The 24,546-nt window shown below is 40.4% G+C and overlaps 2 protein-coding genes across 12 annotated transcripts in view; one reads left to right on the top strand and one right to left on the bottom strand.

Annotated features, from left to right (window-relative positions):
• The window catches only part of LOC111254525 (uncharacterized), a 139,459-nt gene extending 131,753 nt beyond the window's left edge, over positions 1 to 7,706 (bottom strand). The window contains exons 1-3 of one of the 5 annotated variants that reach the window (XR_015317288.1): positions 7,141 to 7,706; positions 4,621 to 6,049; positions 13 to 2,546 (exon numbers count right to left, since the gene is read on the bottom strand). The gene's annotated coding sequence lies outside the window, so the exon portion shown is untranslated. Of the gene's footprint in view, positions 1 to 12; positions 2,547 to 4,620; positions 6,050 to 7,140 lie in introns of those variants that run through there. The other 4 variants (XR_015317287.1, XM_086975098.1, XM_086975097.1 and 1 more) reach the window with 4 other exon arrangements.
• Positions 4,955 to 24,546, top strand: part of LOC111254958 (protein spinster homolog 3-like) — a 38,163-nt gene continuing 18,571 nt past the window's right edge. For 3 of the 7 annotated variants that reach the window (XR_002675289.2, XM_086975107.1, XM_086975108.1), the window contains exons 1-2: positions 7,824 to 8,054; positions 18,061 to 18,252. Coding sequence is in view for 2 of the 7 variants with exons in the window: in XM_086975107.1 (XP_086831233.1) it covers positions 8,036 to 8,054; positions 18,061 to 18,252 (211 nt within the window). In the remaining 5 variants the exon portion in view is untranslated. Of the gene's footprint in view, positions 5,163 to 7,823; positions 8,055 to 13,219; positions 15,636 to 18,060; positions 18,253 to 24,546 lie in introns of those variants that run through there. The other 4 variants (XR_002675290.2, XR_002675292.2, XR_002675291.2 and 1 more) reach the window with 4 other exon arrangements.

The raw sequence follows: 24,546 nt of genomic DNA on the forward strand, positions 1-24,546 counted from the left end.
TCACCACCGTACCTCTATCGACAAGGCGTAAGCTTCTCCTTTGTTCGATAACCTTGCTGCGATAAGCACAACCGTCATAACTGAATACAGTTCATATCTGTCTTCGCCGACCATCAATACCTGGATGAAGTTTGAGCGCCTTCGACAGAACAGAATCGCAATTCACACTTCACCCACCAACGACTGGAGAGCCAACTCAACACACAAATTACAATATGGCCTCCGTGAAATACACGCACTGTTTTGAAAAAGATCAACAGGAAAAATCACGACAACCTTATCAATTTCTAACTGGCCTCGACCGTCGCATTTCAGTTGATCTGACTTTTTTGTCCTTCTTTTTTCTCGATTTAGATTGAGCTCGAATAGAATATCACAATGCAATAATCGCCCTCTCCCATTTGGCTCTTGGGATCAGGTCTCGGCGCAGCTTCTAGCAACTGATGATATGCTTCAACTTTCACCAGGCGCTAAGTCGCATGGGCGTCTGCACTTCAGTAGAAATTTACAGTAACTTTGCCGGGTATTCATACGTGGTTTAGTTTTTACCGCATGTAAATTCGCGCTGGGCTACCTTGCGTCGTCATTTAGTACCTATTTGAGCTAATATAAAGTAGATGCTGCTCAGGAGCTCGATCGCTGGCGCCATACAGAGAAAATGCTGTAAGCAATTGTCACCTGGTGGGGTTGAGCCTTAGCACTGGTACCAATTGCAGGCATTTTCCTTTATTTGAATGTAACCTAGTTTGCAGTATTACATATTATATCTACCTAGCCAAAACCTCAATGACTAATATGCGTGTATTCATAGGCGTTGGTGTTTCACAGCTTTCTGACATTCTGCTTCATGCATCACTCCGTTAACCTCTCCAAAAAAGAATAGGTTTCATAAACACAGAGACGTTTCCCCTGTTAAGCAGGCACGTTTAGCCAATTACAAGATAACGGGATTCGAAAGTGATCAAGTGTATATACACATTGTATTTAAATACTCGAAGTGAATTATAAATTCATCCGAAGTTAATATAAGTATCAGCTAATGAAGTTTAATGCAGATCGACCTAGGAAAGGATGCAGGAAAACAAACTGAGAGTGTTTGATTAAAACGCATTGGTTTTATCGTGAGGAAACTGAGTCGAGAATAAAGAAAGCCTTTTTGTCTTCCTTTTCTAATGCAATTTACTAACTCAGTTATGCCTTTCTCTCGTAGTTGCAAATGTTAATTTACGTTTGTTATTTAGGACCTATATAGTTTGACGACTGAAATATTTGGACGCGTTGGCTCACAGATAGCTATAGTCTATGTAACTTCAGTTCGACCGAAATGAGAAGATTTTCTTCTTCAAAGAAAAAAAATTACTATCTAAGTTTAAGTTGAGCTGCTGTCTATATATATATTTAACTTCGCGTTCTTAAAGTAGTGAACACGCCGGCATTTATCCATGAAACGCTTATTTACCGTATCGATTTTGGCACGAGTGCCTGTTCTGAATGAACAGTTTATCATAAACAGCCGTTTGTTCAGATGGAACGAGATTTGTGCTCAAGAAGCCTGCATCAGCTTCAAATGCAGTTAACTACATAATTCAAATAGCTGATCTTTGAAAGTCACCCTAATTGTGACCTACTAAATTGACAGCAGCTTTGATGGTGCAACTGGCCGATGGAAGCTTAACTCCTGTTACAATTTTTCATCTTCCTATTCAGGTCTTAAATTCCTCTAAAAAACCTATAGATTTTAAAAACATTGACAAACATCATTGAATTACCCACCTATGGGACGTGTTTCAACAGCTAACGTTTCAATGCCAGGAGAAAATAATGGCGTCTCTTTAAATTCTACCTGACCCAAGCAAGGAAAATTTTTTTATTTTTTTATATGATTTTCTCAGCAAAGATGTTTATTCAGTTTGTTTTAGAATAGACTCCGGTTAGACTTTTCGCAAAATATTTTCTATGCGATTGACTTAATAATGTTTACTTCAAGTTTATCTTGCTTAACCGTTAATTCTTATAAAAAAACAAGGTATTGGCCAAAGCGCATTCTGGACGAGAAAGTTTTGGTGTATAATACATAATTGTAGACTTCAGCGATTCCATAGTGTGAATCGATAGAGATATTCGTGCTAATAGATGACGCTTGTTATATTGCTATATATACGGCAAGTTCACGTAACGTTGGTGGATAAATGCTGATAAATATGGTAGAAAATAAATACAATGTCATTTGGATCACCGGATTTCCGTATCTAAATAAGTGTTTTTAGTCTTAGATTTGGTAACGCTCTTAAGGATTGCTTTAAACGACCGGCTTTTCCCAGCACGAAACGAAGTATACCACCCCCGATTTTTTGACCTAAGTTACCAAATTTGTTTGTCGTTTGTGGGCAAATATGTTATTATTCTGCCTTATTTATTTTTTATTCATGAAATTTGGTGGTCTATTTGCATATATACATATTATTTAAATCGAACGTAGTCACACCTCGCTGCATCTTGGGAAGCATGCGTCTGAAATAATAGTTAACGGCAACACCGGGCGAAAACTGAAAAAATGTGCGAATTCACGCATGTAATTGTTATATATTTATCAGGAAATACATTAATAAAATGAAATCGACGGTTCGTTTCTCTATTACAGTTATATAAGTCTCAAAGCCACGTCTGAAAACGATTATTTATAGTAGTATTTATACAAAATATTTTATGTTGATTACAATATAGTCTGTAGAAGCATCAAAATATCTTTGTCCAATTGCTTTAATCACTGCAGGAGATAGTTAGCGGAGAAAGTTAAGCGGATATGTTTGTTCCGCTAAGTGGACAAATTGCAGCTTACAAAATGTATCAGTGTTTTTGCTTCCCAAGGATTCTTTCTATCCGTAAAGCTTCATAAAACCTTATAATAAATTAATTACAACTGTTGATCTGGATAAGATTAATAATTGTAAAATATTAGCCATTCTAACCAAAATCACAAGTCTTGTAGCTTCAATATTGAATTGTCTGTTTCGTTTGATAATCCATTTGTCCCACGTTAGTCTACCTTGTGAGTTTATATGAAATAAAACACTCTCAAAAATTAGCAAGTGCTTACAAGCCAGTTTGAATTTAGAAAAAAAAAACAAAATAGGGATTCCCGACAACGCACAGACCTCAAAGTTGTTTAACTTTGGTTCTCACCCGTTAGAAGTGACAACAATTTTTGATGGACACAGTCCGTCCACTTTGAATCGTTGAAAACAAACAGTTTTTACAATAATAATATTAATAAAAACTGTTTTTTTTTTTCAATAACTAGAAAGCATTTTACTTTAGAAAACATTTACGTTTAACAAAAAAAATTGCATTGAATGAAACCGCTCAGGGATAAGATCTCTAGTTCCAAGTATAAATCAACAATTGAGGAATTTACATATGCAAAAATAAGTCCAATTTATAATAGCAACATAACAATCTTTAGCTTATTGGTTACCCGGTGTCTTTTTATTGAACGGTATTATACACCCGCCTCCAATAACTGAAAAATAATATAATTCGTATTTTATTTCGATTTCCTATTATTATTATACTATCATATAAAATTAATTATTATTTTTATTATTACTAATATGAAAGAAACAGTTTATTGCTATTTAGGATAAATTATGTAACAATGCAGTTCTTTGTAATTAATATTAAATTAAAGAGTCAGCCGACAGTAAATTGTTAGCTGCTTATCTTAGATAATAATCACAGAAATATAAAATTATAAATCAAGCTTTTAATAGGGTAATTATTATTTCGGGAATATTTTGTGACCTCTTTTTGCTTAGATACCTTGTTTTCCAGGTAGTTCTCCTATTTCAAACTTGATATCTCAGACGCCTGAGTTACATCTGCGGCACGAAGGTACCCAATCTGAGTCTAACAATTGTCACCCGATGCTACTATGTAATTTATAACTGCTTGTATAATACTGTAATTATTAACGGATTGATGAGGAATACTGCCCAGATTTCCGATAAAACGATACTAGATCTAAAGAGTCTTTTGCAGTAGGAAACCTGTTCAGCTAGACCGCCACCAGAATAATATGGTATACTATGGTCGAAGAGGTTTATAGTGCTTAATATTGGCGTGCCTCCATAAATTATATCTAGCTGCACGTGCTTACGAAGTCTGTAATTTGTAGCATTTAATGCATATTCCTATACTCAACGAACTGTTAGACAATTAATGTTAGCACACAACGCTAGCAGCTACTTTTTGTGTTACAATTTAGTCGTCTTTGAAAAAAGTCTCGCTCGTCAGACCACAATCTCCGTAACATAAAATCAAATTACCATTATCCTCTAAGCACTTTTTACACATAAAGACTACAACAATGCGTAATCTGTAAAATCTTGTAAAAAAACAAGTTAGCAGTGCTTGTTAACTTACATCGTAGAAATACATTCACGAACCGTTTATTACTGTGCAAAGCTCTGCAATGAGGTCAATTAACGATCGCCCGCCAGAAGTTTGTACTGTGTCTGAAGGGTAAACGCCAGCCCATCGTGCATTCGTTTGTGATTTATCTTCAATATATCTATCTACGTTTACTACTTCTCTATGTATCATGAAATCCCCGTCTCATACCTGATATTAGAGTGTTAGGCCGCGATAGGCATTTGAATCGTGATACAAATGTTTTTTTCGCTCCCCCGCTCGCCAGAAGGTTTCATTCAAAGCCGCGATGTGTGTCCGTTACGAGCTAAGGTTTGTTCACGGTAATCGGCGACACGTCCTCGACCTAAAATCCAACTCATCTTCTTTACGGGGTGAGGATGAACGTCGACGGGGCGGTAGAGGGTTTTTGTGTGTGTGTGTATCTATGTCTGGACAGACACGGTTGTTCGCCGTGTTAAACTGACAGTGGCAGCGTCCAGTTACGACGGTACGGTACCTGCAACGATGCTGTAGTGTTCCTTATCAATGCGCTGTTGCAGTGCGATGTTGTCGGAGCTGCTCAGAGTGAAAATCGTATACTACCAGGCTAACTACGGCCAGTGATTTCTGATATTTTGTTGGCGTTCAGTGGATTGCGACACTGTAGCGGCTGTCATAAAAAGGCGGTAAGTAGTGACAAAATAGGGCCGTGGTGACATGAGGCGGTGCAATCGCATCAGCTAGTTCCTTGGGTGAGTAGATGATTCACGTGCCAATAATACTGTATTCGATATGTTGCCAGTACGAGTATCACTAACAGTGTTACCGCTATTAGCACTAGCAAAAGTTCATCGTGTGGCTGTATAATTTCTCGTGCACGCAAGGTTTTTTTTATCTTTTGATGCAACTATGTTGTGTGTGATGGGGGGGGGGGGGGTAAGTGTACGCGAACGTTGAGCGATGATCCGGCATGTTCGCGTAAGCACGGTGGCCATGTGAGCGGTCTTTCCACTCAGCATGAACCGCACCCAGACGACAAACAGCGTGTCCTATTGTGGCTGTCTCAGCCCATGATAGAGACTGTGACATTAGTTTAAAGCAATACAATTCGCTATGCTGTCCTTTCTACATAACAACAGAACGAGGAAGCCTGAAGTGAGAGGCCTATCTCGAATTACCTAACCACATTGTGTTGGTATGTACGCTTTAAAGCGGCTGAAGCTGTTACCGGTCGTTTGGGCTACCTGAAGATTCACTGTCTTCTGCTTCCTATCGTGCTCGCGCCTAGTGATTGTCGAATTTTCGTCGGGCTGGATTGGATGGACCATTATCGGAGCGGTAGTCCAGGAGCGGAGTACCATGGGTGATTCGGTCGGGATTAGACGTGAAAGAGCATAGTGCTTAGGGCGACAATGATTTATCGGCTATCATTCCATGAAAACGTCCTCTTGTATGGGGATTAATGCATATACACGAAGCGAACCTGAAGCGGGGTCAACAATGTTAAATTGGTACGGCACATCAGCTGGCCGTAGTCATCAGTCCCGTTCTGCTATCCTCGGTTTGCCTCCGTGAAGTTACCGGAGGTTGTCTGACAAACGGACCACGTTGTATATGGCTTCAAACAGCGGCGGTGCAGCTGCAGACCGTGAAGAACGTAACGTTCATTTGAGGGCCAAGGTTTTGTTTCCGTCATGGTAAAAAATTATGTCGTTTAAAAGTGAAATCAGTAACGTCTTTTGTTATAACGAGCGATCGCATAACACAAGCATTAATAAGTGAAATTAATCTGTACGTGGGGTAGTTGTACACGGAATGCAGTTGGTGTTGGTAAAAAAAAAATGTCGTGTGAACATATAGAGTAGTATAGCGTAGCGTAGCGTGGCACATAAGTAGAGCATAGGTAGACGGGCAGGCATCTACCTGACCCCGCCCTTTTCTTTTATTCCCGACTACTCCATTGCACCCCACCCAGTACTGACATTACCCTCGCCAATGCAATAGAAAAAGAGAAAAATGGGTAGACCAGTTGCGAAGAAAAGCTTGGTGCGTAAACCGGCCAGTTCAACTGTAATCTGACTTGGAGCAATAGTAAAGTTACGCGTGTTGAATTTATTGGTTAGTTTTTACCCGGTGCCACAATCGAAAATTGGTGATTGATACGTGGGGCTGATATGTAAATCGTGTTTTTTGAAGAGACTCTTAAGTTCGTTCTAGAACGACGAGTAAGTCAGATCGGTATGGATAGCTTAGATCTAATTCATTCTTCTCTATATGTGAGTAGACGTCATTGAAAACGTGTAGTTATTATTGGTTTGGTTTTTCATATATTTATGATACAGACAGGGTGTCAGTTAGAAGGAAATAGAAGTAGACCAACAGACCCCAGAAAAAGAACTACTTATTTAAATTTAATATCGTGTGCACGCCCACTAGACATCTCAAGATCCAGTAACTCATGCAATAGATGGCTAAGTAGACGTTGCATCGATCGCCTGCAGCCAGCCATGTTTGATGAGGCAGCTGGTCGCAGGTGAACGGGTAAATCGAGTCTCTCTCCGTTTTCTGCTCTTTCCCTCTCCTGTGTAAGGAAACAAACGTCCTCAGACCTCCTGAGCGTCGTTGTTTTGTCTTGTAGTAGGTTTAGCTATCTGGTCATCTTGCGTCTATGCGTAAGTAGGTGTAACTGCGTGTGTATCTGTGTATGCTACTGGAGCTTCATATACTTACGTTGACGCCGATGGGTAATTCTGTCCCGGTGACGACAACGACAATGAACGCTGTGGATTTCAGTTGTTGGCTAAAACGGTCGGTCGGTGTCTTCTTGGTTGTTCGGTTCATCTATTTCCCCTTCTTAGGCCAGCCCTTACCCATTATGGCACGATGTGAAAGGGAACTTGTTTGACTTAGCTTCATGACGAGGAAAGAAATAAAAGAAGTGGAAATGTTCACCATTTGAGTTTAGGGGTACTAGACAAAGTCTGCTCGAAATAGGCGACGCTGGCACAGTATGGCGCTCGGGTGTTTGCTGCCACACTGACACGGATGTCTGTATGATCTATTAGCAGCATCGAGATTAATATCACCACCATCATTGTCATAATCGTCGTTTTGTATATGAGACGTTAAACACTGCCGCATTGACGAACTCTCTAGCGGCGACTGAGATAGGCTTTAAGAAATTTGATGACAACGACGACTGCTTTCTCGGTAATATACAATACCGTGTACCGGATTTTTGAGAGAGTGACTCAAATGCTACGGGGTAAGGGTAGCAACAGAAAGGAGCCGCTCAAGTAAGTAAAGGAAAGTGGGGTAAATACGCTGCCTCCAGCCATAGAAGGCGATGGTAACAGCAAGAGTTACGCACTCTACATCAGCGTAGCGTATTGAGTCCTTTTCTTTGGGTAGTACTGTGTATAGGCAGTTGGTAGCGCCTCCTTGCATTGAGCCTGAAAATTTAGTGAATTGTTCAACTAGTGATTAGGTTGTGTACTTGCTTACTTGTTTACTCAGCAGTGTGCACTCGCCCATGGTTACGGCGGGTAGAGTATAGCTAGATCGAGAAAAGTGCTGATAATTACTTGTTTCTGCAATCGATAAGTGAAACCTTTGAAGGCCGAAAATGTCGCCGCAGGACGGAGGTGAACTCAAAAGATATTTTCCGCCTACCAATGTTGAAAGTCTGTGGGTTTGTGAGCGCGTCTGTATACTTGCGTATATATATTACATGAATTTGCAGGAGTATTGTGTCCGGTGGAGTAGCGGCATTCTTTCCTACGTTTGTACCGTCCATGACGTGCTCTCTACCATTACCTGAACATGCAAACGCCCCAATAAGAAAGCGATACTTTATGGCAACGTTCAGTTTATTTCACGTTTTTGCCCCCGTCGCTTTGTGCCTAACTACGTGGCAAACTCCGTTGACGGCTAAGCATGTCTAAGGTATTCAACAGGTGAAGTTAGTGACGCGAGCTTTGTTTATGATTCGGTACAATTCTTAACCTACTGGTGTACTCTCCAGTAAAAATATAGAGACAGGGTTAATAATATGAGGGCTATAAGGAAAAGTTGTAAGTGGTCATCAACATCTGTAGTCTTCTCTAAAAAAAAGATGGTGCAGGAGAGGGCTAAAATGTTGCTGTTTTGTTGATATTTCTTCACTACAAATGGCAAACAAGTACCCGGCTAAATTAGTTAGCTAACAGTCACTGAAATTAAAATAGAAAATTCGCAAAACGCCTATACTGCATAACGTCTGCTCTGATTACTTAATAAATCGTCTATTACGAAAAACAGATCCGTTGAGATAACACGATTATCGATTCCATGAGCCTTAAGCCTGACCTGTAGGTACCAGTATCCTCAGAATCAACTCGGGTCTACAGCGCGGGGAAAATCCATTCGATTTAATCAGTGATCGAAACAGAAAAACACGACTACACTTGTAAAACGCAGTTATTGCTTTGATATAATAAACGTAATATTACATTTCTCGAATTATTATAGTGTGTATAGGAAAAGAAACCGTTTTTATGCCATAATTGTTTTGAAGGATTTTTATTACGTTTCGTTTTTCCTTAGTTCATTGAAGTTTTGCTATAAATAACTGCCGATATGATAAGCCCCTCAAAAATCTTTTCAGACCGCCTGTTTAAAACATAAGGGAAACATAGGAAGCTCACGCTTTGCTGCCCAGTAAACCTATAAATAGTTAGTACGCTTAGATAACTTATCAGGTTAAATTTTGATCTAAAAAAATTACCGTATTGGTAATTTATTTTTTGTCTGCGCTTTTTATTTGACTGTGCCATAATCGTTCCAGTCAGTTGCTAGGGGTAGAGTTCTACGCAATCATAGATGGGGCTATAATGCAGACCGCCTCTTCGTGATTAGCAGCGGCTAAACAAATATATGTGCTCGATATATGTATAGAGTACATATATAGAACGTCCTCCAGTATTGTTATGCGATCATTGCTAAAAACCTTGTTTATCTGAGATAAAGGTGTGCGTGAAAGTAGCCCTGGTAGTTCAACATTTTCCTACTTCCACACGCTCTTCGTTTACTTTGGTGAAAGCGTATCTTACTAACTTTTCCCCTGTTTGAACTTCTGGGTAAAACCTACACAAGCTGTTAATACAGTTCGCCCATTTATTCATGTTTAGGAAAAAGCTAATGCCGGCGCGTTCAATGAGTGGACAGATTACCGATCCTATGAATAAACAGAAACATAACATTAAAATATTTAAGATTTTTTACCTATATTTATCAGGAGGTTCTCACTAGCCGTACGCAAAAGCGAAATTTAAAGGCCTCTTCCTTGAATGCAAGAATAACGAATAAGCTCGATCAGTTTTTTTTTTGTTAAACCTTCATTTAGTAAGAAGAAGATTTCGAATGATTTTTATCACCAACAGCTGTTAAAGGCGGGACTAAGAGTTATATTGAGTTAGGTTTTCGCTCTCACTCACTTTTGATATCGCATATATCAAAAGCTATGCTGATACCTAGTACCATCAAATTAAGCGGCAGTCAAGAGAATGTTCCAAGTTGTACTCATATTACTTACTATTAGTAACCACTGTACTTGTCGTGACCTCGATTGCACCAAGTACCGTTCATAAATTTGATTTCTTTGCTGGTCGTTATTATGTTCGGGTCTATTTTGATTCCTAAGAAAGGACTTTTCCGTATCGAGGCTCCTTGTCCATATAGATCCATCGCAAGATATTAGCAGGGTTATGTAATCCTTTTCATGTCTGTTTATAGTAGAAGCTAGTGCGGGCAACAGTAGCAAATGTCGGTTGTAAAACACTTAATCGATCGAGATTAGGTGACGCGGATGGCGCCGACCAGAAACGCTTTTTGATCCGCCCTGCCTCCCTAACATTAAAGTGCGCCTAATGTTCGTCTAGAGGGCGCTGATAGACATGTGTATATGTATATATATATCTCTAATAACTGTGGGAACGTTAACACGATACGATGATAGCGATTATCAAGGTGCTATTGCTACTCATTCAAACTGAACTTCCTACAAAGTCGTGTAAATCGGTGCCTATATGTTCAAGCCTAAGTCCACTTCTTGTCAGGGCAATATTGATAATATGAGAATCTTCGTAGAATCGTAAATTTGGTCATGAAGATGTCACCGTACAAAATGTTTAATGTGTAAGCGTATTCGTAAGCTGGAAGCAGCCGTTCATCTCTGAGGACAAAAACAATCTAACAACAAACATCTAGCAACAATTAAAACTGCGTTAATCCTACGCGACTTTACTACTAATGGAAAATCACGAGAGGATTGCATAAGCGAAAAAAGTGCTGCTAGCAGAGCAGGATGATCTATAATAATTTAAAGTGGGAATTGTTATACTGGAAGCATCTCTGAATATTACTTTCCCAAAGATCGACTGTATGAATTTTTATTTTCCTTTTTTCTAGGTCCATTTACATGTTACGTCAGTTACGCTTGTGGAGCGCTACAATTTCCAGGGTTATCCTATACCTGATTTCACTTCAGACAAACAAACATGTAGTTAAGGAAACAGTCTGTTCTATTTGACGCTTTCTCGGACGAAGCGATTTTCATTATTCATACAAGTTATGTAGTTAAGCAGTATGCTATTTCGGATAACTAGATAATTTTTTCTCACACGGAAACAAAGTGGTCAAGCCGACATCGCGTAACTAACAAAAGCGTTTCTCACAGCGGATATCCACTTCCGACGCTTGTTACTGCTTATGTACGCTGCCATACGGTTATGATAGTCGTGTGTAACATCCCAGTCGAAAACAACTTTTGCATAAAACGAAGATACCGACCGATTGCGAGACTCAATCCCAACGTGTCATTTGTGGGTATCTGAGCTTAGCTGCTGAACGAGAGAGCCAATAGATTAAAAACGAAATAAATCAAATACTACATGACATATGTGTCAACCCCGTTGGATACTGATGTGGTAGTTTGATTGATCTTCTCCTGGTCAGCGTTCATTATCAACTATAAGCTTACAGTCATTTCTCATAAACGGAACTTTGATACTTCCTTGCCGATAGCCGTGAATAAAATACGGTGGCAATAGTGTGAACTACTGCAAACCCGTATCAAGAGTTAGCGTGATGGGGATTGCTGCAGTGTCCTCGTAGCGGAACATTTAATTCCATTTTATTGCATTATTATTAAATCAAATACGAAACATAGGCAGCATAATTTTAAATTTGATAGTGCACAGCACTGATCTTCTGTAGCTAACACTGAATCAAACCAGACGATAGGACTGATGTGCATCTTGGAACTAGTATGGCTTTTGATATCTTCTTCACAAAATCCCACTTCACAAGTATATGTCATGCCTTACAAAATCTACTTCACTCGAACTACTGACAAAACGTTTCTTTTTTTTTTTTTGTTTTTATATAGATAGTTTGATGAATTCGACAGCGCAAGTGTGTTTTAAAAAGACTGCATTTGATTTCTTGCGTAAGACAGCATTAAGTTTCGATGTTTTCTTCGTATATTTTAGACCCGTTTCTACTAAAAAAAACGACTCTAATGTAAACGTTTTCGAGTTGCTGTGTGAAAGGCATAAAAATGCCCAGATTTCGATGGCCTAGACGAAAAAATGTCCCTTTGTCCGTAGCTTGTTGACTGGACTCTGACGGTAGTGAGTGCGCAAATTCGGATCATCTCTGAGATAACTGTGTCTGGAAACACGATCAATTCAGTTTAAGGGGACAGACACAAAAGGAAGCTTACATCTGACGAGGCAAAAGAACAATAGAGAATGAGTAAAAGTCAGTCTAATATAAATAAAAAAAATCCGATACTACTCGTAGGCGAGCTTATAAATGAAGGTGCAAATCTATCTGTGACGCATAAGGTAAATATAAAGATTTACACGCCTATAATATTAGACAAAACGGTACCTTACAAGACCACAGCCCTGAGTAGGAAATGCAGATCGATGCAAACTGAGAGATGAATAGCTGCGTGAACTTATGACGATCTGGAGCAATATAAAGCGATGGATTCAACAGGTTGGTATGCTGTCGGAAGTCTTGAATGAAATATAAAAGTTGAAGTTGAAACGGCGTATCATTGATTCAATTCATTCAAAATAATATACAGCCAATACTACACCATGGCAAAAGCAGCTGCCATTTAACAGGTAGTTCTACGCTTTCGAAAAGGTTTATGCATTATATTTTTTTTTCGTTTTACTGTCACGTCGCTCCAAGTAGTGAACCATCATTTTACTCTTGATATACGATGCTTATGTTAGGTCAATAGAGCTGCTTGCACGGATCTATGTAACTGCCATAATAATCAAGTTAATTAATCGTGCTGGCAGTATCCATAAAATAGAAGCCATATTGAGGAAGGACGGCCGGTTTAAACGGACTGAATTTTGCGTATAAACGTCAGACGCAGTAGTTAATGACAAACCCGTACTTTGTTAGATTTTCTCTCGTTTGTTGTGCTGGATACGACAAAAGTCGATAGTCATAGCTACGATTAGATGGATGAGCTATATGGTTACCCGCGTAGACGTTATTCACGGTAACCGGAAAAGTTTCATCTTCAGCTGGAAGTTGTTTAAGATCGCCTTGATTCCGCATCATCTATCGCCATGATGCATAGATATATAAAAATTGGCGGGCCAATTTTGCTTAGTTGATGCCTTTTCGTCAAAAAAGCTCCACACTGTATTAGTTAAAAGAATGAGGTATAATATATATGGTTGATAATGTGGTAATAACACGGCGAGCGTATTTGCTACCAATGTATTTTTAAGATTGGTTTAATTACGAATTGAGTGCATATGCAAGAAAATTAACTTTTTTTCATTCACACAAATTGTGTAATAATTGTGTGGGTGTAAATGCTTACGTGGCTTTTTATATGACATGTATTTTTATGAGAAGTGTTCGGTCCGTTTGCCAAGCCAAGTAAGTACAACTTAATTAATTATTGGCGGACAACTGGACTATATTTACCGTAGCATATGCGTGTGTCCTGAAACGAACGAAAGCCTATGTTACCTGTACAACGAAATGCACAGTGCATAGATGTTTGAAACATGGCTCGACCATGTTGTCGTATAGAGAATTCGGCCTTTGGTAATTTTGACTAAGATACCTTTCCTGATCATGTGGAGTGTCGACTGATCATTTGTCATTAGTCACAGCATTATATTATTATTGCTATTGTATTTCTTAGGTGACCAGATCTGATCATGCCATGTGTGTAGTTCTAGTGGAGCCGCTAGTACCATGTAAAAAAACGATGGTTGTAAAATTTATTTAGACATTTTGCAAGCTTATTTTTAGACAACCTTGACAAACGAGGACAGGCGAAGACTATTTGATAACTACGCTCAGTGACAAGCAACACTGCTTTGAGCGTAAGCGCCTATTTTCCGAAAGAAAGCGAAATGCGTTTCTGACGCCGCGTAGATATTCCTCCCGATCGACATGTGTGACACAGAATATAATAAAACGGTCCATAGCGTTATACCTCGAATATGGTCGTCTACAGCGTGCGGCTATCTGTGTACAGATTGCATCCGAGAGCCCAATAAGCCTGAGAACAGGTATCACGAGGCCTGTTTTTGCCAGTTGCAAAAAAATATTTCAGGATGTTCTATGGCAGCGCACATGTAAATCGTAGAAAATGTCTTCATGCGATTATTATTAGATGATAATAGAAATCATGGAAGTTATTTGCATATAGGTATCTGCGCAATAGGATCGGATAAACTTAGTGGGACGGTCACCTGTTCGTCAATGTAGTGTATAATGAGACGTTCTTAATATCGAAAGGGGTACTACGGTTCACAGTGAAGCAATACAAATACACGGTTCTCATGTCCGTCATTATCAGCGTTATTGTGGCAAGCAAGAATGCTTTAGTTTTCTTTATCAACAAATAATGTAGCCTGTCGAAATCAGGCTGCCTGTGCCCACAGTGAGCGGATCCTTTGTATCACTCGACAGTACGCTCAGCGTATTGCGATTCGTTTCTACGTATATGTGCGTAAACGTTTGTGGCTATTTGTTACCCAACCCGCATCCTGATACGATGCCGTAACGACGTTATGCAGAGGCGATGATTAAAACAGGATAAATGAAAGGAACAAATCGGTTTACTCGATGATCACTATGCCATGTGAGAGGCCCCGTCGATGTGGCTTAGGTCCTTCTACCGTGGGATAGTTTCTGTGGTGGCCCCATATTACTATATAATCATCCTGAGCAGTAGTAGCAACAGTAAAAGTTGCTGCAGCTGGGTTAGCAACGAGATGGTAAATATGGACTCAAATCTTTATACAATTTCCCTTTACTTACCTCAGTTTATGTACAGTGATTTGCAGAGGCAATTCCAACACTCGATTATAACGATCGATAACGACCACCACTTAGGCACGTCACTTTCTTAACACAATGTGAAGGCATAGCGACTCGACCAGTACGTGCTAGCAATCCGTCTTGCGGGATTATGCCGGATGTACGACATGCCTCTCTTCTTCAATTGATGTGACACAGGGAAGAGAATCGAAACTTTTTGTGGAGACGTTCCATAGAGATTCGCATTGTATGACCCCTCTATTTGTGTGCCTATCCTCCCAAACTACTTCACTACGACTGGTAATCTATGCTGTGCGTCTTACTCTATCCTACTTATAAACCTACGACCCGAATTGTCTATACATAGACATCAGGAACGACTAGAGTCCAGACAGCTTAGACATGTTTAACCCGGCGATGGTTGTTCATGCACAAGAGGGTAACATTTACTTGCGGTGTGTGCCTGCAACGGAAACAGAGTCTAGTTTGCTGACTGCAAGTTGTAGTATGATAGATATCCATGTTCGAAGAACGACCCAGTATGTCGTTACAAAGCGACGAAAAACGAATTTTTAGAGACAGGTGCGACAGACCTATCCTAAAAATTAAGATACTGAAGGTACTCACCAAGAGAGTCACCGGGTGAATGTCGAGAAGCCATTATTGTAGGAACGTTTTATTCGTATCCTGCCGCCTAAATATTGCATGGACATTGGACTGCACTCTTTCGTATTTATTTACGAGTTGTCACGGAACATTTCAACCGATACACGCCGACGCAGACGAATTTGACCGATTAGAGCGAATCGGATATGCTGACCTATCTTGAAGCTGTTAGCGCTTGTTCCTATTGCTCTATTATCTACGATCAGGTAAGATTTCGAACGTTCGGTCTGCATGATAATGATAGTGAGTTGGGGGTGGCAACTGGCGATAACTAATAGATTCTATTGGCCCTAGAGACTGTTTTAGACAGCTATGTCCCGCCTATTACATTCATCCGATTGTACTGATACCACTGTTGGCCTTCCATCCGCGCTTCTCGCATTTAGTGCTCGGCATCACGTGACCTCGGCTGAGTGCAACCAAAGGTTTTTAAATGCTTTTCGCCAGATACCGTGACTCGGCGTATGACACCTATCACAAATCCGGTACCCAGCACCGCCGCAATAGAGGGCAAAATGGACCTATTTTCTTGCGGGCTTAAGGGAGCTCGATTAAAGGTTCGCTGAGGAGAGCTTGTTCCCTTTATCCTGGTGCTATCTAAAATCAGGTAGGCTTAAAGGCAGATGACTGCAGACTTGCATAGAGTTCAGGCTCAAGAGTAAACAAGTCTATCAGAACACCCGTCTATGCTACCTGAACGTTCCTGTCATGTTTATTTCCATGCATCGTCGTGCCTTCGTATATACAGTGGTGGGGTGAGAAGCTATCGAGTATCTCGGCAAGCTGTTGCCATACGCAACAAATTTGATTAACATGGAACTGAAAAAAACGAGGCAAGGTTTCCGCCAATTCCAACACCAGCGTACTAGGGCGTGCTGTTTAAGGACCTATTTGATTTGATATTGAGTTCTATCTCAGAGCTGGAGTACAGCCAATATGATGGAAGTTGCTTGTGCTGTTGTTACCGCAGTTGCCGATGCGTCGTCTGCTTTTTGTCCAGTTTTGTTTGTGTAGTTTGAATGACCGCACAAATGTTGATGTTACTTTCGCTTCTCACTGACCACTGTTGTGCGCGTCAAGCTAGGGGTATTAATATTAAATGCAAAATTAAACTGGATTTTCCACGCGTGGGGTTTAGCTATCGGTAAAACCATAAGTGATTAGCCAAGAAACAATGGATTATTTAGTGACACTGATTAACATCCTATATCGGTTGATATTTTAAAACTTTTTAAGGTGCATTTACGTCTTAATAGGCGTATTCAAAATCGCCCGCTTATAACTAAGTGCACCCTGGTTTGCTAACTGTGAAGCATTCGTGAATTTTGCATGCGTTTCTAGATACATATTTGCTTCACAACGATTTCGACATCTGGTTTTGTATAAATGATGAATATTCGTCTCTGCGAATTAATCGGAAGCCACCCTGCTACTTGTCATTAAACTCATAACTCTTCACTCGATTCATGTATATGGCACAGGGCAGAAGTCTCTTTGCAGTTTAAAGTCTTCATTTGCTATATATAGGTGTGTATTTTTATCGAGTTCGCAGACTGCCAAGAGACTTTTGCCAACCCATTCTGTGTATACAAAGTAGGTGCAGGGGCAGACGCTTACCTTCTACTCTTGTTCTCCCGCTCTCCTAAAGCTGACTTTTATTTATTTCCCCTTTATACATGCAGCTATCAACATAGTTTACTTCCGCCTACTTACATAGCGCTCTAACCTCACCAATTTCTGCCATTCAGCCCGCCTTCGATCTGTATTCACCTTTTCCTGTTGTTGCTGCTGTTTGACTTGTTATCGTTGCCGATATCATTGTTACTGTTACCGTCATTACTGCTATCGCCAGTTTTTTTTGTCATCAACAATGTCTTGTTTTGTCTCTTTCTCTCTGTCTTTCTGCTTGTCGACCGATATCTTCATTCGGTGGCTGGAATACGAACTGCTTTCGTCGTTCGGTGGCTCGCTGTACGACGCGATCGTCACTGCTGCTCACCACTCTGCTTTTGCATCTTTACTATTATGGCACTCGCGGCGCTTCATCTTTTTACGCCTATCCGTGCGGATGCGATCCGAATCCTATGGTGCGGTTATAATCTGTACGCGGTTCCGCATAAAGTTCCACGCAGTGGTTCCAGTTGGAAATTGTGCGCCATGTTGTGATGGTACTGCTGCACGGTTCGTCTGAATGGGTAGGGGCCTCTTGCACTGAATTATGAAAACGATAAGGTTTTGCGAAATCCTAAACAGCCCGTAATGACAACTCTGATTCCGCAGACGAAGTCGAAGCACCGGCAGTAAGCGCAGGAGGTGACGAAGTCACTGCCGCCATCACAACTTGCTGTGTAGACCTTTTGTCCGGCAACGGTCATAAGAACTACTGTAACAGCAGAACCCGCAACGATAATACGACCATCTATAACGGGTGCAACAGTACCATTCACTGCAGCTGTGATAGAAACCGGGATCGCATTGGCCGCAGCGGTAACAGCAGCGACAGCAATCACCTTATTGTTATTTTGGGTGGCTATTTAGCATTGCCTCCTCAAAGAGCGCCACATAAAATCTGCCAGATGGGTTTGTTAGGTTGGCTCGACAATAATATAATTATTAACTGGACACCCGCAGATAACCAGGTAAAACGGGTCTCTTCGGTAACCCACGTCGACTCGACGTCGACCGTCGTTACGAAAATGGATCCAGCGCAGGATCCGCCACTTCTACTAGGCGAACAGCGATCCTGGAAACGGGAATGGGCCGCATTGAATATCCTTTTCTTCGTCAACCTTATTAACTATATGGACCGAGTCACCATTGCGGGTAAGTAGACCGCGATTTTTCATCTCTTTTATTATTTATTGTTCATTTATTTAGATTTCCTCTAAGTTAAGTGGAATATATTAGAAAAATATGTCAGGATTTTTCAACTAGATTCTAGTATTATGTCGTTGTCGATGATTACTCGTAGACCTAGGTGCTAATATTCTATCTTACTATTAATAAACTTTTAGAGCGTTAAATTAACCATGATGAACATCAGGAAAAGAACGGCTGTTATTGTTTGTATTCTAGCCTTCTGTGTCTTTCTTGATCAGTAGTTTTCTCTCAAATGCAGGCAAGTTTTCGCTCTCCTTTTATCGACGGACCCACTGCCCGTTATTCTTTGCCTGCCTCTTTGTCCCTGATCAGTGAATGAGTTTTTTAATGTTTCGCCAGGTGCGCTTTGATAGAGGTCTGCGGCGCTCCTTTTCTAGCTGATAAAACATATTTCTCTATCTACTGATGTGTAGTTATGTTTAGTTTAGTTAGTTTGTAATGTGTAGTTATTTTCGTCGAATTATTTGTTCGATTTAATACAGCATTTTATTCTAATTTGAGTGGCAACAAAGGTCCCAATGGTGTTTCTAGAGTTTTTTTAGGGACGAAGGATACCGTTAAGCACATAGATAAATCTGAAGTCATCAGCACATCAACGTGTTCAATTGGATTTCGTATTAACCTATTTTTCAGCTCATTCATTATGTGGTAACAAACGGTTGTAGGTTTGAACTTTAGAGTTTAAGCGTCATCTAAGTTGCAATAACATCCAGCAAGCGTTATTAGAGTAGTACCTGTAATACAGGAGTGATAGTGTTTGCCTACTAAACAGGGACATGTGAGAGTGTGAACGCTCGAAGCTCGGTTTCGAAAACACGCCCTGTACATTTCGTACCCGCAGTTCTCCAAGAATAAATATAACTTGTTTTCGCACATCCTGTTGTTATTTCGGATAACAGCGGTCCTCATTTTTTCGAAATTATCCGAAGACTTGCTTCGATCTTATAGCCAGCAAGAAACAACGATGTTGAAGAAACAACGATGCGGTCTTATCCTAATATATAATATCTAAGTCTTCAGGCAGACGATTGGCGCAAGAAACAGGAGCCATGGCAATAACATAGCCAACCGTATTATAACAGCCGTCACCAAATAATGATTTGCTTTTTCCTTGTTCCGGATGACACTTTTACCAACAAACGATCCGCGATAAGACACCGCTGCCTCGATATGGCAACAAGGCAGCTTGCGCTCGCAAAGATCGTTTTATAGACCTGTGGCACCTTAGTTTTCTATATATATATATATATATAATGAAGAATAATAGATCTATCTGTAATAAAAATAAACCAGACAGCGTTGCAGTCGAACGAGCCGCGGGGTGTAATTGGCAGCTATCGTCATTTGTGACTGTCGCCGCGGTAGATGATGCCGTTCTTAGTAATCTAACAACCAAGCAATAGAGTAAGAGTGTAATTAAGACCTTTGCCCTCGGTTCCGGTTTCCTTATTATTAGATTCATATGCGTTCGTCCCTTGGAGGTTCTCGTTACAACGACCTTAGACGTCGCTTAGACGTTAACAATAATCGTGATCAATAGTCGACTGACGATTGTAAAGCAACCAAATGAATCCTGTCAAACGATCGGGGTTTTAGGTGGGCTAAAAGATCTTTGCTATCTGCTGCTTTACTCAGATCATCTGCTGCTGCGAATGTTATTTCAGGGGAAAAACACGGAAGGGCTGCGATTATTATTCGCAGTATTTTCGCTACCAGTCGGATATTTGCGTTAACTGGTTTGTTGTTGTCGTCGTGTCATCTAAAAGGTGCCAAGAGGCACTCGAAGCGAGCGGCAGTGGCGCGCTTGCAATTATTCTACACGTGACTGAACACGAATGTGATCACGCCGTAGGTAAATGGTATAACACTGTGCCAGTTATTCCGGCGATAGAGGCTCTAGTGGTGTCCTTAAAGCCATATGTATGTAGACTTGAGCGTCAGAAAAGGTTGATATCGGTAATGCGTGATTATGCCATAGCACTGCTAAATCTGTAATAGGCATTTAATGTCCACAGTTCTCGCAGCGACGAAGTTTTCCTTTGTTAGGGGGTACACGGGAACTGGCGGATATAGGCCGGACCAACGAGCCCATTTGTGCTGACGGATACGCTGCAATCCACAGCAATGTGATGACATGACCTCTGTCACGCCATATACGGTATCGAAGCTGCGAGTCAATGGAGAAATGCTTGCCTATGGTGCTCAGATTTCCGGTTTGTTATGTTTGCTCATAGACGAATCTGCGCTCACTATCGGTAGGATACCCGTATGAGTTAAAAAACCATTTTTTTTCAAGTCAACCTAAATTTACGCTAGTGTAAAAAGGCGCAGGGTAAAATTTTCTCCGGTATGTATCGTTCCTAGGACACATTCAGAAAATTGCTTAATTTGTTTTGTGTATCATCTTCGTAATATTTACCTTTCTCATAGAGTAAAATAACCTCGGTAATGGAACGTAACTTAATTTAATCAGAATATTTGAATACGTATCGCGTGCTGCCGGAGGTCTTTTGAAGCCTTCAGGAATTTGATTCTTGCATCTCACGTTGCGTTCCCAAATCGAGAAGAGTCTTGCTTAGGGCTAACTCAGCAACGAAGAAATCCTACTCTTTGTCATAACTGCCTACAGAAGACTTGAGGTTACGTTACTCGAATAAGCAGAAGCATGGTCAATGGCGTGGTAAACGAGTTCGCTCTTAAGTTCCCCAGCTATACAAACACGCAGCCCCCGTTCGAATCCATCTGGCTTGTTGCTAAATCACAAAATGGGCTTATAATTCTGCTATAATAATAAAATGGGCTTACCCATTCTGCTTATAATGATACCGTTGAAGGCTCGACGACAAATACGGTTACGTACGCAGGATTTTGAATAGATTCTAGACGGCCGGTGACATGATTACACTATGAAAACACGAAGATGACCTGAAGAAAGGCTGCACTTACATAATCTTTTATGTTTACATATATAACTAAACTACTGGACTCGATTTTTGAGATTGTCGACTTACACAGTAGCTGCATGATCTTAGGGAGGCCCTACGTGAAGAAGATAAATAAACTACTGTGCTTACACTGGGTCAAGATTGAAATTAGCGTAGCTTTCTACTTGTTATTAGCTTTAATTTCCTTTTAAAGGCTCAAAGTTCGTCTGTAAAAATTGTTCTTGTTGATCGAACAAAATCGCAGCTTGATTTACCCATCTCAAAAACTTTTCGGTAAATCGAGATGGGCAGAGAACCTCCAATTTTGACATCGCCTTCAGGTGGAATGGTTGTATCCTAGCCTGATTTCCGATATTGCGGGTCCTCTACAGTTCAGCAATAGCATCTGCTACCGCTGTCTCCTCTGCAGTTCCATCATTTAGCTTTTCCGTATCACGTCGGTGAATGGCACGAGCAGCGGTACTCATGGCCCAAGATTCTTACAACTCTTTATATTATTCACTGATGACGTCATCGCACCGTACGAAGTTTGGAGCCACTGAAGTTTCGTATGCCCGCAGAAGCGGCTGGCCTATCCTATTCTTCCTCTGTTTCTCTTCCTTACAACCTGGACAAGGATAGCGCTAGAACAGTAAACGGGGCAATCATCAGCCACCGGGCCACCTTCCGCAACTACATTGTATCCTTCTACTTCTGCCGTTACGCACTTCGTTGACTTTCTGTAGTAGGCGCAGTCCAGAGGAATAAAGGGGCCTCACATAGCTATTGCTAATACTTTAGTTGGGGTATGGCTGCAACTACGAGTACCCTTGATGAAAGCGTGGACTGGCCTGCATGAACCCTGGGTTTCCTTATGCTATCCTGTTTATGGCCTGTCGGCCCTTGTTTTTCCTTCAGCCGATGGATGGATTCATCGTCGCATTGTACAGGTTTACTGCGTCGACAAAGAATAGAGAAGTAGGATGAGGGAACTGTATGGCATAAAATGGCCTCAACTAGCGTCGCGTGTCAACCGAAAGAGTGAGAGAGTCGAGAAGTAAGGAAAATGGGACAGACTCAACGCAGCTTAATGAACGCAGATATCGAGCATGCCGTAGTATGTACTGCATGCATTGCAATGTTCCGTGCATGGACAGGAATCGACGTTGATAGTTGACTATATGAAATACATTAATAATCACGCACGATGTATGGCGCAGTGGTTAGGCCAAGATAGAACTGATCAGAGTAGCGGTTGGGTTGTATACTTGTTATTTGTAGTGCTAATAGTTATTATCTAATGATAACTAGAGGCATGTGTGTTTACATAAAGTGCATCCTATATCACTAACTTGTCTCACCGGAGCTAAGAAAGATTGACTTGGAAAGTTACGACGATGTTTATTGGCATGTCGTAAGGGAATATCAATATATGTCGATAGTCAACGCCATGCCACTACCATAGGTTTTTATTTTTGATCATATAGCGATCCTTCGAGTTACATATCCGGTAGGTGGATTTCTCACAAGCCACAGCCATGATCCAGTGGTCTTTCAAGCCGGGAGGAACTTTTTCCTCAAATGGACGGACGGTCATGGGCGTCTGGTTGCTGGCTAGCCAGCCCAGTCATAGATAGCCGATTAGCGTTTTAAGCACCATAAGCATCTCATAAGCAGCTGTCATGCTCGTATGGTGTCTCTTCATCAATAAAAAACATTCCGTGATTTTTTTTATGTTAACGTACGAGTCGAGAGAGCTTTTCTTACTACATAGTTAGCTTTTGTTGCTGAAGGCATTCGGACGACTGCTCTAATTCCTGTTACTGGCACGTGCTTAAGCGATAGCCTCTTAGCACGCAGTAAAGTCAGTCAAATATTGTCAACATACTATCTCGGTTACGTATTTCGCACCAATTGATTCACTGGTTCAGCTGAAGGCCAGCTTTCAAATGGCCTTTGTTTCCATGGAAGAAGGCTTAGAAATATATTCTCGTTTTTATTTTATATCGTATTTTAAACAGCGTTTCTAATTTATAATTTGAAACACATTGACTTCTTTTTTTAATAGACAGCTGCATGCGTAAGGCCTTCGTATATTTTTGGCGGACCAGGTTCTAAGTCGGCAAAATGGTAAAGATCAATTGCTAATTTTCAGCCTTGTATTTCTACGATATATTATATAATGTATTGTATATCAATATTTTATCCAGTGTCTACCGAGCGTTATATACAGCTTTAGCCATGTGGCTTTTATCATAATGAATGTATGCAAGATGCCAAGCACAAGCTTTAATACTACAGGAAAGCTATAAGGATTCCTCTTTGAAAGTAAAAATTCATTTTCAAGGAGTGATCGAGGCACCTACACATACGGTGACTATGCACCGAGGTCGTACATATTCTCCGTGACAATATTGGCGGCAAATGGCGTCCCGTTTTCGCACGTATAAATGTTATTACTCAATATAGTTTCAGTTCATTTAAGATATATTTGATTTCTGCTTCAGTGGATAGAAGAGTTTTAAAATGTATTATATACAAATCTAAGGTAATTGTTTCCTTCATATGTTGGCTGGTCAATTTATTCAGAAAAACATATCATGCAACGCCAGTATAAGCTTTTTTAGAAGGGTAATATCAGAACCCTTAAAATGGCAGAACATTGCTAGATATAGCAAGTACCGGCTCTATAAGACTCTGCGTTGGTTCCGGCTGCATAAATACGTATATTCATTACTTTTATTGTCAACCTTGTAGTATGCGGGCACCATAATCGCATGGTCATCGAAAATTCTACGCAATTATCGTTGACGTTCTCTTACCCCGATACGATGTTACAAACTACAATTAACATGTACAATTCAGACGAAATCAATAGTCGCTCATTTCGATATTTGGTAGGTTTACTTGATTTGATCGGAACGTTTTTTTAATAGAATTTCTCCATAACGAAATTGCGAAGTAAGTAGAACAAGTATGATTTGTGCAGTTTCGTTATTATTCGAAGTATGTTTTTTCGAAATAATTCTGCGTCAAAACAGCCAGGTTTCGATGTTACGAAGAAAATCTTCGACAATCTTTTCTATAAGACACTATAAAATAATAGTTAAAACGCCTAAAAATAAATTTATAAAAAATCCCGATTGCAAGTACTCCTGAATGCTGGTTAGTGTACGTATGAAAAAATAACAAACAATATTCGCTAGCTGTTGGTACAGATTGGTTCTGGGCTTTGAGAATGAAGTAGCAAACAGCAAGCTGTGAAAGGGACGACCCCAACTTGGTTTAAATGTTCTACCAAGCCGATTCTTAT

The sequence above is a fragment of the Varroa destructor genome, unplaced genomic scaffold, assembly GCF_002443255.2.
Source record: "Varroa destructor unplaced genomic scaffold, Vdes_3.0 BEIS01000007.1, whole genome shotgun sequence".
NCBI classification, from domain to species: domain Eukaryota; kingdom Metazoa; phylum Arthropoda; class Arachnida; order Mesostigmata; family Varroidae; genus Varroa; species Varroa destructor.